Below are 13241 nucleotides of genomic sequence, written 5' to 3'. Positions count from 1 at the left end.
TTGACTATAAGCGCCACATGCGGAGATCTAGAGAACTGGCTGAACTCACTTTTTCTGCTCGGCTGTCGAGCGCTTGGACAGGCCGGAGCAGAGTGCGTGAAAAACCTCGGAGGCCATGATTCATGTTTTGACTGGCCGCTAAAGAGCGGCGCTGTAGTCGTATCTAGTTCGTCTCGGCAGACGCGAGCGGTCCGGGGTTCAAGGGTGAGTCTCCTAAATGAGTATTCTAGTAATGTTGGTGCTATCCGTGCTCAGGCGCGGGATTACTTTTCGTGTAGCTATGGACTTTTTCCACATACCGACGGCACCAGGCGGTGGCTGCACGAACTAAAAATCGAGGAAGTAACCTACCTGTGCTATTAATCGAAAATGAGTGCTGCGCTACCATTTTTTTCGCTCTCTGAGCTGCGGCTCGTGTCCAACGCGACTTTAAAGAGGGACATCTGTGGCGTCCACCCAAACGACGTGTTTCCCTTTCCGTCGACGTTCTTTTTTTGTGTAACACAATTGTATATATGCTGCAGTTACGTGTTCTACTCGCTGATATACAGCCGGCCTCCTTCCGAATTTCCTCGATTTTCCGTTCCGACTTCCGCCGCTTGGCATCGGGCGCTCGCGCGTGCGCAGAACGCTTCTCGGAAAAGGTCCATTGTCACACCTCTGCTTCTAGTCCACCATAAGAAGATATATGCTTCGCAAGAAAAAAAAAGGATGGCTACCCCAAACTCCTCCTCCTCCATCTTCCCCTTCTTGTTTCTAATATTTTTTTTCTTTGTGAAGGCATCAATCAACATACCCGTCAAGAGCGGCTGAATGTACATAGCAGTTGATGTTGTCGTCCAGGAAACGTTCGAGGGTTTCCATGAATGGCTTTGTGGCTCCGAATGCTCGAATGGACACCGCCCCCGACACCGTCTCGCCGAAGTGAGTGAAGACGGGCGATCGAGTCACGGACTGCATGCGCCGCACCTGGCGGAACGCCGGCAGCGAAGCCACCTGCGCAAGTTGTAACCCCTTGATGACGACCACGCCATAATCTTGGCTAGGCTCGCTTCAAATCCAACAATCAAAGCAGAGGTTACATACGTTGTACGAATGTTTATGAAGATTCATAGGCGACTGAAACATGGCAGCCTATGCTGGTAACTAACTCGGGGGTCTTTGACACGCACCATAAATCATACGAACGCATGAAGAAGTGAAGCAGGGCTGCGTCCCGTCAGCATCGAAACCCGTAAGGACTATTCATAAGTAAAAGCACCGCAAGGCACGATAATCTTCGAGATACCACAACCCTAAAGCCACTGTCACCCTGCAGATACACCATACGAAAGACCGTCAGCTGTCTGAGGGGCATGTCTTTCTTGTATGACGGCACTTTTACATTGGTCATGCAAAAACTGCCTGTTCACACGTTCGAAGCTTACAAACAAACGCGCTTCGAACTTGCTTGGGAGGTATCAGCGCATAATTCTTTTATCATGTTTGTAGCAGACACCGCGTCTTTTGTATGATCTATGAGCAGTTTGAATGCGGTTAAAGGGTCCTCACCGTAAGTCCCGTAAATAGAAGCAAGACGACAGCGACGATGATGAGAAAGTATGCCGACGGAAAGCAGATGACGACAACGAGCATCACTATGGATGCAAGGTCGGTCACATTCATCGAAAGGAGGAAGGGCACTTCCTTGTCTATGAGGTCGACGTCGCGGCTGAACCTGAAACGAGCGAAGGGGGAACGTCAGGGCCATGTAAATCAGTGGAGAAAATGGCCACACGTAAGGTCGGCATCAGCACACGCTAAAACGGTTTACGCCCAAACAGGGTGTTTCAGAGACTTACACCCATCAGTACACCCTTTCAGTACCATTATTTTGAGTAATACGCCCTTTTGAATAGCGAGAAACGGTGTTGTTGTTGCATGGAATACCCTTCATTTTTAAATGGTGTAAAGAGGGTACGGAAAAGGGTGTTGTGTTACGGTAAGGTAAGGTGAACACTTATTTCGAAGGTTCACATTTTTTGTTAGCAGCAGGTGCATTCACACCTGCTGCTAATAGAGTTAGCGGAGGTCTTTTCAGCGACTATGTCGATTAATAATTGCATAGACCAATACTTTTTACTTCAAGATACATTTCTTCAACTTAGATATACTATTATGTTTTAACTTAAATATTCACGAGAACAATCAGCAGCATGCATGTAACCGTCATAATGTCTGCACATAACTGTCTGGATTTTAATTGGACTGTGGAGCAGAAAACACGATCATGATTCGTGAGTGATTCATTGTGTTTGTATTTGCCTTCTCTGTGCATGTGAGAATCTTATAAGGGGCTTGTCGCTTGTAAGCTTGTTGCCCGTAAAAAGTTATCCTTGGGAGGCCACTAAGATCGCCAGCATCCTATTTCACGGTTTTAATCAGCGTGCTAAGGGGGTTGCAGTGACACCCTAATACCCCTGTTGTGTTGGCACCCTTAACCGCGGTTACGCGTCACCACAGTTACGCGCGTGCACTGCTTTGATGTGTGCTCAAGATGCTCAAGCGCACCTTCGCCCATAGCTTTGACTGCATAGCCACAGAACGTTGTCCACAAGTATTGCGCGCTAACTCTGGCTTAGCGTAACTCCAGTTAAATGTGGCCGTGTTATAAGGGTATTAGAGTGCAGTCCCTGGGACCAGGGTGAAATTGAATGAGAAAGAAAGGGCAACTACCCCCGCCCCCCCTCTCCGACGAAACCAGATATAAATTTTGTAGTGTGTACAAGATGCACGCGAATTAAGTCCCACTTAGGGTCTGGATGACTTTGAGGGTAAAGCGGCGAGCGTGATCACCTGTTGACGATCCGTCCCATAGAGGTTTTGTCGAAGAAAGAGATGGGAGACCGCATGACGCTTTGCAGGAGTTGACTGTGGATGGACGATGCCGTCCGCATGGAACCGAGCACGAATAGTACAGAGTAGATGAAGTTGAAAATGCTCATTCCAACCAGCAGGGCTCCGAAGCCAACCATGTACGTCGCCCTCATGAAAGGGTCCGGGTGCGAAGACCACTCGCTGAGCCACAGGCCTGAACCATACTTTGAAATAAAATAAAATTATTAGTTTTGCTGGTGTGTTTGACGTTGGACGGAATCATGGCGAAACATTATTAATCCGGCTAAAAATGAACGTACCATTTCATTTATTGCGGGTACTTAGAATTTTCTTTTAGTACAAAAACACAACAAAATATAGGCTGAAATGCTATTTTTGATGTTTATATTTATAAACTTGCTCACATCTGAGTACAAAGGCAATGCTAATAATAAGAGTGCTAAAAATGTGATGAGCATTTGGCACATTAGGAAAGTGTGATATTTTTCGCACTTTGTTTCAAAACCGACGCATATATTAGTGGCGTTTCGAGCTGCTTTTCTAGTTTAGTTGCTTACAAGGTAAAAAAGATATCTTGAAAATACTGTTTTAACGCTATAACTTAGTTAGAACACAAAACTTCACGAAAGTTATTATTATCAGATTGGTTGTAATTAAAGAATGAAAGACATTTACAAATCCCTGTAATACGAAATTAGAGCGCAGCTCTTGAGGAGGAGGAGGGAAGGGTATGCCCTCCTCCCGCTCCTCATTTCCTCCTCCTCCTGCTGCTCACCTCCTCTATCTTCGTACCCTCCCGTCCTCTGCCTCCCAGTTTCCCTGCGAAATTTAGCTGAAAACTTGACGCCACATGACCTCAACACCAATCCAGTTTACCCGCTAAATTTAGCGGGGAAAATGACGTCACATGACTTGGTGTCACGTTACCTATGAACAAATTCAGTTTCGCCGCTATATTTAGCGAGAAATTGACGTCACGTGACCTCAACAGCAATTCAATTTCCCGCTTAGGTTAGCAGGGAAACTAAAGTGATATGTAGGTCTGTGATGTCAATTTCCCGCTAAATCTAGCTGAGAAACTGAATTTGTTCACTAAACCTAGCAGATAAACTGAATTTCCCTGCTAAATCTAGAGAAGAAACTGAATCTGTCCGCTAAATTAGCGAATTGAATTTCCCCGCTAAATGTAGCGGGGAATTAAATTGATGTTGAAGTCACGTGACGTCAATTTTCCCGCTAAATTTAGCGCGGTTACGCCGACGCACACAGCGACGCTGCGAAACCCGAAAACGGGAGCCTAAGAGGTGCACTCTAAAAAATAGTAATGACTGAATTAACAACAAGAAAACATTCCGGCGACAATTTTCAACCGAAAATTAGTACTATTGGATTTTGCGAATGATTCAATGCTAATTATAAATCACCTCCGCATGACGAAAATAGCTAGCATGCGGAGGTCATGCGAGGTTTTTGATATTCCCGCATCGTTTTATATTTTATGTATAGGAAACAAAACTATAATTGACCGATAAATACGATCACCGTACGCTGCCTTTTCATGTTGCGTCTGATGTCTAAATAATTGAATTAGCTCGGAATTTCGTTGTCATTGATATTACAATTATATAGACCCTTTCAGGCAACATTTCATGGGCGCCGCCATCTTGGCGTCACGTGACCCTGCCACCATAGCCGCCCTTCAGTTTCTCGCCGTTCCTCCGCGTTGTGTGCTGCGCCGGCCACTACCGGAGCTTTGATTTCGCGTTTTTTTTACGTCCCGCGTAGAAATCGTGCGTTTTCTTTAGGTCTTTTCGATATTTCGGGCTTTCATTTAATCATTTGGTATCTATATGTCAACATAGCTCTTGTATTTTCTTATTTATGAAATGGAATCGGACAGCGAATGGATCGGCGATACAAGATTATGGCTTTAGAGGCGATGTAAGTTCATCCCATTCTAACGTTTTTGTTCTAAGGGCAGTCAACACAATTGCGACATATACAAAGTTCAACTAACGCAGTGAGGCTATCGCAGTCATGCTTCTCGCTGCATGCGAGAAGCATGCAGCGAGAAGTCTGTAAAGCCGACCCGCATGTAGGCGATTTAGCGTGCGACGAGACGAGCGACGGCGACAACGACGAGAGTCGGCGACGAAGATTTCTCACTGTCGCCTGTTGCATCGCTCGGTTTTTTGGGTTTTTAGAAAACATCGCTCACCGTCTAGGTCGCTTGCTCCCGTCGCATCCATGCGGTTTGCCTCGTCGCGCGACTGCCCGAGCGGAAGAGGGTCACCGTCGCGTGTCTCGTTGCTCTCCGAATCGCTTGCATGCGGTTTATACTTAATATCGAGGCGCCAATGCTTCAGTGCTGTGTGCATGGAAATTAATTGAGTATAAACCGCATGTAAGCGATTTGGCGAGCGACCAGATAGGCGATAGCTACCCGCTTCGCTGTCGCTCAGTCAGTCGCGCGACGAGGTAAACCGCATGGAAGCGACGGAGCAAGCGACCAAGACGGTGAGCGACGTTTTCTAGAAATCCCAAAACCGAGCAGTGTGACGGGCGACTGTGAGAAATCTCCGTTGCTCGTCTCGTCGCACGCTAAATCGCTTACATGCGGGTCGGTTTTACGGAAACGAGTGCGCACATGCAGCGAGAAGCAAGACTGTGATAGCCTTACTGCGTCAGTTGCAATTTACATATGTCGCAATAGTGTTGACTGCCCTTTATTAGCGACCAAAACGTAAGAATGAGATGAACTTACATGGTCATTGAAGCCTCATTATCTTGTGTCGTCGACCCATTCGCTGTCCGATTCCATTCCACAAATAAGAAAATACAAGAGCTATGTCGAAATATAAATATCAAATGATTAATGAAAGTCCTTAGTAAAAAAAAAGACCTAAAGAAAATACAAGATTTCAACGCGGAACGTACAAAAAACACGAAAACGAGGCTCCGGTAGTGGCCTGGGCAGCACACAACGCGGAGCAACGGCGAGGAACTGAAGGTCGGCTATGGCGGCCCGGAAAGCGCGCGATGGGCGCGCCGACTGGTGGCAGCTTGGGTAACTGACTCGCTGAAAGCGTCTATACTGGTTATTTCTAAATTCAAACGTAAAATTCTTCTGGTCATGAATTTTTCCAGCCTCCGATGGTGAACTTGGCAATTACTATGTAGTGAAAATTGCGGGCAGCCATGAGTTTTATAATCATATATGCAATATAAATGATAAAAAAGGAGAAAAAAAAAACGCACCAACCTCAAAACAATATGCCACGAAAATCGCGATTATTGCTGGCACGAGGAACTTCCAGCCTGCCCTGTTCAGGTACTCAGCGTAGATGTTCCACTTGACCTGTTAAGGACATGCACCATTTTCTACTAAGCCAGACTTCAACATCCAATACCCTGACAACCGCGACGCCGAAAACGTCATTTCGGCGTCGCGGCAAACATGCTTAGAAAATGTCTTCAGACAGTGTTAGTATTACCGTTGCACAAGAAAGAAACTCAGAGACTGCCTGCAGCAGACTGTCTTGCGCATGACGCAGTAGCATTGCGGCCGCGGCTTGACAGCTATGGCATAGCTTAACGAAGGAAACGCACCTCATTAAAACTTTGGTTTGGGCTATACTTCGTCTCACCCTACGATGGACTAAAGGCCAGAGCCACGGGCCGCCAGGTCCAATCACGTTAAAAGCTAAACTATGACACGCTTAGCGTTGATTAGGTTTGGACGAATACTGCTTCAAATCCAAAAACATTGCATCATTTTTATAGCTTTGACGCTGCAAAGAGACAGTACGTCGTGGCTTTTTTTGTAATGCAAAATTGTTGAGTCACTCATTGCTCGATCCGAACCCCTGTCCGCCCATTCCCATCAGTGATCCGAGACGGGGACACCGATACGTGCATCGAAGCAAAATACCGCGCAATGTCTAAGTGGCTCGTGATTGGATCTGGCTCTTAGTAGCTTCTGCCTTTAGTCCATCGTAGGGTGAGACGAAGTATAGTTGGTTCATGGTAGGTATAAGGTTTAAAAGCGCAAACAGGCGGGAACAATAGAAAATAACACAAACGACAGGGACAAGGCGCTACTCTCAACTGATTTATTGCAAGACCGTTCAACGATTATATGGACATCTCAGGTACCGTTTATATTTCAAACAACGCCAACAGCCAATAAAACACCTTACAGACACCCATCTAGATAAATCACTTCTTTATCTAGTAGGCTAACAGATGGCGCGCTGATGCACTTGTCATTCTTCTTTTTAATAAAGAAAGCCTCTATAATCTCCCGCTCTGTTTTTTCTTTCCTTTTTTTTTTCTTCAAGAACGTTGTTGACTCTAGAAGCGGCTCGCAGCCACAACGCTTACAATGCTCAGACAGATGACCCCCCGAATTGTTGCGTACAGATAGTTTGTGTTCTCTTGCCCTGCCATTAAAACTGCGTCCTGTTTGTCCCATATAAAATTTTCCGCAACTACGCGGTATCGGGGGACGGGGTGTTTCAAAATTCTGCAGGTACCAGCAGTAGAAGTTTTTAGAGCTTTTAGAATTTTATCTGGTTTCTACTGCCGTTAGCGTCAGTGGGCAGTTTTTTATACAAAAATGTGGTGTTTGTATTGGTTCGCCCGTTGCCCCTGTTTTATGTGACATTTTTTTAGCATCGTTGGACAAGCGGATCTCTGAAGGTCTTCCATAATTACATATAGTAAAGACATTTAGGTATGTTGACAATTTCCTTGTAATTTTAAATACTGATATTAATTTGGATGAAGTTGTTATGAAAGTTGTCAGAGCCCTCACAGAGGCATCAGGAGGTCTGAAGGATCATATTTTCTTTTTTTTTTTCCTTCAAGTGCCCTTTTTGTTTAGCAATGATCTGAGCCGTCAGTGAAACACCTAGAGATTATTAATGGATCCTGCATTATTAAGCTCTAAGTCGTGCGGCAGCTGCACCTTTGATACTGCGCTATAAGAACTGCCTGCACGTCTACTTACCCGCAAAACTCTCAAAGAGCCAATCTCTTCGATCTACGAAATCAGCTCAGCGAATGACGGGGCGTAACATCTGTTTAGACCTCAGAATGAAGCCTGCGCTGTGGCATTGCGCAATGCGAAGCCTCATGCTTGCATTGCGTAATGTCACAGCCCAGAGCTAATTTCGATGTCTGAACAGATGTTCTGCCTCATCATTCGCTGAGTTTATTTCGTAGATCGCAGAGATTGGCTCTTCGAGTGACTTGCGGATCGACACACGCATAACAAAGGCAGAACTATTTCGCTGGTGAAGCGCGTGCGCACCATTCTTAAAAATACGGATTCCATATAAAGGTGTACCTGCTAAAAACTTAGCATCTTGCATTTCCAAGATCAATTTATTAATGTTCTGCAGACGTTTACGAGCGAGTATCTTAGAAAAAGTGTACATGTAACTATATCACCAATAATATTAATATTATTATTATTACCAACTGTTTCACCAAGAAGAAAAAATTGTCATTATATATTTCAACAGCATACATTAAGTCAGCCAGAGGATGGCGACACTCTTACACGCTGTAGATTAGAACTTTAGTCAGCGCAGTACGTCAGGTAGCCCGGGGTCTTTAACGTGTATCACGCAGTAGTGATAGTATACACCGCACGCCGGTATGCGATGCTCATCCAGATCAAAACGGGCAACAATGGGGATTGAGCCCAGCGGGATCCTGGGTTCTGCATGGAGAGCTTTCACCCTCCGAGTGTTTCACAAAACAAATTGGTCGTTATTTGTTCAGACAATAATAGTTTAGCCTACCAGAATATGGCGACATTGTTACCCATTGTAGAGGAGAAATTTAGCAAGTGCAGTAGGACAGCTATCATGGGGTCTTTAACGTACATCACGCAGTAGTGATATACGACCGCACGCCGGTACAGTGCTCATTCAGGTAAAAATGGGCAGGAGAGATGTTGTCTTTGTCGTTGTTTATACCTTTATTTAAGACATTACTGTACAGAGATGTCTCAGGGGACATGGCAAAGGGTATGAATGTTTAATGGGGCCATGCCACCCTTTTGGCAGCAACGGTAGCAAAAACGTGAAACACATGAGGAGTGACACAATTTCACTCTAAACTAAAAATCTATACAAAACAAAACAAATGCATCACAAAACAACATAGCGTGAAAAGATATTTGCTAGTTACCAATCATTGTGAGTAAATGCTCTTTTACAATATTTGTATAGTGATAGGGTGATCGTACGCAATCCAATGTAGCTAAAATATACGGGTGCTGGTTTAAAAGATCTGGTATCAGATAACTCAACCTGTGGTTTCTATAATTAGTTCGCGAACGCGATTTCAATATTCAATGTCACTTTAAACTATACGGGCTATTTTTCGCGTGGTACTTGGCATGGAACGACAATTTATCGAGCTGAAATTGCCGCTAATTTTTTTAATCATAGTTTGTATTTATGCAGGTCTCTTACGTTGAGTATTTGGTATTTCCTAAATTATGGTGTGGCACTTTTAAGAGGTTGTATGTTACTGATTGCTTGCAATGCACGCTTTTGTATGGATAAAATACGGTCTAGATTTGTTTGGGATGTTTAAGACCACACTAAAATGCACTGGCTCTTGCGAAAGTGCACGAGGGCGAAATATATACTAATCCAGGAATCCTGGGATTGAACCCAGGATCCCTGGGTTAGTATTTCATAACAGGTATACTCAGACACCGGTACAAACTTTTGAGAGTAAAAAAAAAAAAAAATGAAAGATTGGAAGTTGAATGACAGCGAACTTACGCTTCCAGTGTTCATTCGTTCCTCATCTGCAAGTTCCGCTTCATCAATGACATCCTTTTCTACTGATTCTTCATTTGGTCTAAAAGAGAGTTGAACGCAGCTATTAATTCATGTTTCATAAAAAATTAAGCTTTGTTCTTGCAGACAGAGCTCCTTCGCTCTGTCAAAGTGTTCGTCTTGTGCTACGTCATTAAAAAAAAACGATTTGTTTTGAAAACAGGAAACACAAAATCTATGCTGTGATTATTTGCGCACTGCTTACGCAATTATAATAAACATGAAATAAAAAAAAAAGGTATGACATCACAAACCGTTCGGTTTTCGCTGTGGCTTTCAAGTTACTGCTACTTGAATGTTTTTTGGCGTGTTTCTTGAGGAAGGCAGAAAAATCGCTTCCATCGTTTTCCAGGAGGTCCCTGTAAGTGCCTTGCTCCTTGATGCCGCCTTTGTCAAGCAACACAATCCAGTCCACTTGGGGAAGGACAGTGACCGAATGAGTTACAAGAATTCTCGTCTGGAATAGTAAAACATGCACACATTAAACAGAGCCACAAGTTCTTGTTAACATTGGGATCTGCTCGTAATCATCTGTTTTCTTTTCATGACATGCCTGCGGTGTGTTGGAACGGCGTTTTCCGAAACCAGTATAAACCATTCTTCAAAGGAGCCATGAAACGATTTTTCTACTTTCGCTAAATACTACTTAGAATCACTCCCTAACGCTAATAACCGAATAAACTTGCCTTGGGTTTTTTTTTATGCAGTGGAAGTAGCCAAAAACAGAGGATGCTTAAGCTTCGCCTTTCAGAGTGGAACGCAAAAGCGTTGTAGGGCTTGGTTCGCGTCGGTTTCTCATTCGCTTCTCATGCTCTTCCTGCCAGTCAGCAGCCATTGTGACGGACATGGCCTGGTCAGTAGCGTCTCTGGATCGCGTGGGTTGAAATCCCGCCGAAAACGTTTTAAATGTTTATTTAATGCAAATTAATTACTTCATAAACTGAAATCTTTTGAGACATGCGGCGACCTTTAACTCGCATTACATGTCACGTTTTTTAATGGGTTTTATTCCACGCGTGATGTCCCGTTTCACGTGAGCGTTGTAAGTTGTTTGAAATTTCCGAGCGGGGTCAGGTGACTGCGACGTCATAACCCTATTGATCAATTAGGGTTTTCCCGTCACAACGTGACCGACGCCAGCTTTTCTGCGACAAAAGCTCCTTAAATGCCCGTTCGCACACTTGCGACCTCTTACAACCGGGTGCCTTGGAACCTCCTAATATCTCTTACAACGAGAGGACACAATGGCACCATCTATTGGGTAGCAGTGTAAACTTGGCGGTCCGGCATATATTCTATTTCTCTCGCGCATTATTCTTTCTTTCTCGACTCATAAAAACCTTTGTCAACGTTTGACACGAGCTTTTATTCTAGGTATTACGCACATTTGACCTCGGAAATCCCGCAAAACCTTCGCTCTCGTAAAACGCAGTTCCATGTTCAGCGTACAGATGGCGCCAGAGTGTCAGTGTGTCCTCTCGTCCTGAGAAATTTTAAAAGGTCTCAACAGGTCTCGTCTCTCTCGGTCGTACTCGGTTGCAAGAGTGTAAACGGACCTTAATGCTGTAGTGTTAAAAAATGTGAGAAGTATCAGCATAATTCATCCCCTTAACTTGGAGCCAAAACATGCGGCCACGTGGCGTGGTGCCTATATCCTATGCCGCCAACGCTGCTCATAGCGACGTGGTAGGGTTGGCAAGGTAGAAAATGCGTGCTGACCCCCAGCCATTGTTAGAGTTCGGCTACTGTCATTACCGCAGTGGCTGGACAAGAGCCAACACAGGAGTGTCCGCCAAGGCATTGATTGTTTCGAGCCGGAGTCAAGTGCTCACGGAGTTATCATTCCGTTGTCAGGCGGGTGGTTTCGATCCCGCAATTACGTAATCAAGCTTTGCGAGGGCAAAACTTAAATAAGTAGTTGCCTTTTAGCATCGCAGTTTCACTGCACCAAGAAAGCTTCTGAATCAGTGGTGGTCTGTGCGAGTATAGTTGGGTCAGACTAGGACCAGAACGCCTCTGCAAAGTCATTAACATTCCAACCCGATATCGCTTCATGACCGCTTCAATACTGGCGCGCAAAATAATTTCTCACATTGTTGAAACTTCCTGAAGGTTTCATCTGCTTCGTTGCTTAACAAGCCCATTCCTCTTTCTCAACCGGGTGTCATGGTTGTCGACGTTAATTCTCTCTAAAAGGATTACAAGCTTCGCGTTTTGTGGCAAAGACAGTGGTACGAACAGATGCTCTTACATGTCCTGTGTGGCGGCCTCATCTACTACAAGCGCCACAAAACTATGAAGACCTCAACCTGCGCCATTTAACCGTGGAGCAATTGATATTAAATGGGTAAGCTACCCTTGAGCAATAACGAAAAACTGAAGCGGTTCTGTATTTGTGGAAAAACACTAAAATTGTCCATTCTGATGTTAGCCTGAGACTGAGGCAGGAAAAGAGGAAGTTTCAAAGTAGAAGAAAAAGGAACAGTCGAGGATAAGTCTCTAACGCAGCTAAAGACAAGTTTATTCGGTCACCCTCTTATATACACTCCACAATCTTCACCACAGAACCTTGGCGACCTCCAAAGCCAAAAGATATTCGGAAGCGCTGCGTATTTCTTTGATCCGGTGACTTGAGGCTTCTCTGTACGCCTTGAGGATCCTCTTTTTGCCGCTTTTGGCTTTGGAGGTCGCCAAGGTTCCGTGGTGAAGATTGTGGAGTGTATATAAGAGGGTGACCGAATAAACTTGTCTTTAGCTGTGTTAGAGACGTATCCTCGACTGTTCCTTTTTCTTCTACTTTGAAACTTCCTCTTTTCCTGCCTCAGTCTCAGGCTAACATCAGAATGGTTAATTTCCACCAGCTCGCCTGCGCACTCACTACAATATCACCGAAATTGTCTTTACAAATACTGAGTTTTTGTTTTTTGTTTGGTGCACGGAGGTTGCATAAAATCATTTTTAAAGTACCGTTGAAGCCTCTCCTTCCCGAAGTGTGACGTCATATCCAGAGCTCTTGGAACCTCCGCCCTCGTGCATCTTCAGCGCCTATCAAGCTATGAACGCGCAAAAATGCTAATTTCAGAAAGGCCAGAAAAAGACGTCACGGCTGGTGTCATTGCAGAGAAATAGACGCCATTCTAATATTTTCACCCATCGGGAGATCTACGGAGGCCAGCACGCGCATGTTCATTGCATCAGAAAGCGAGCAAATCATGCCCCATACGCACGAACACTGAAAATGTAACCTGCCAGGAGCACTTTTCTTTTTTGAAAGGTCTATAGACATTTCTATTGTTTACAAAAATCACAGTCCACACGTGCTAAGTCACAGTCCAGCCTGCGCTGGAAAATCGAAATCGAACGCGCGTATTGCTTTGCCATCGCCACGCTAATAAAATACATTTAGAATATAAGCGTAACCGCCCTATTCTCGTTTGGTCTCCCTTCTATATATTTTACTATTTGCAGGTTGAATAGACCCTTTCCGAAATTTATGCTGGC

General features: G+C 44.6%; 1 protein-coding gene across 1 annotated transcript in view; it reads right to left on the bottom strand.

The window, feature by feature from the left end:
* Positions 1-13241, bottom strand: part of LOC8041959 (multidrug resistance-associated protein 1) — a 122663-nt gene that overhangs the window by 43128 nt on the left and 66294 nt on the right. The window contains exons 14-19 of the mRNA XM_040214456.3: positions 9995-10197; positions 9684-9762; positions 6140-6235; positions 2836-3080; positions 1552-1717; positions 797-996 (exon numbers count right to left, since the gene is read on the bottom strand). Coding sequence (XP_040070390.1) covers positions 797-996; positions 1552-1717; positions 2836-3080; positions 6140-6235; positions 9684-9762; positions 9995-10197 — 989 coding nt within the window. The remainder of the gene's footprint in view (positions 1-796; positions 997-1551; positions 1718-2835; positions 3081-6139; positions 6236-9683; positions 9763-9994; positions 10198-13241) is intronic.

This window comes from Ixodes scapularis, unplaced genomic scaffold (assembly GCF_016920785.2).
Source record: "Ixodes scapularis isolate PalLabHiFi unplaced genomic scaffold, ASM1692078v2 PGA_scaffold13__105_contigs__length_92229423, whole genome shotgun sequence".
Lineage (NCBI taxonomy): Eukaryota > Metazoa > Arthropoda > Arachnida > Ixodida > Ixodidae > Ixodes > Ixodes scapularis.
Note: the sequence above shows the minus strand (reverse complement) of the source record. Positions and strands in the feature narration are given on the sequence as shown.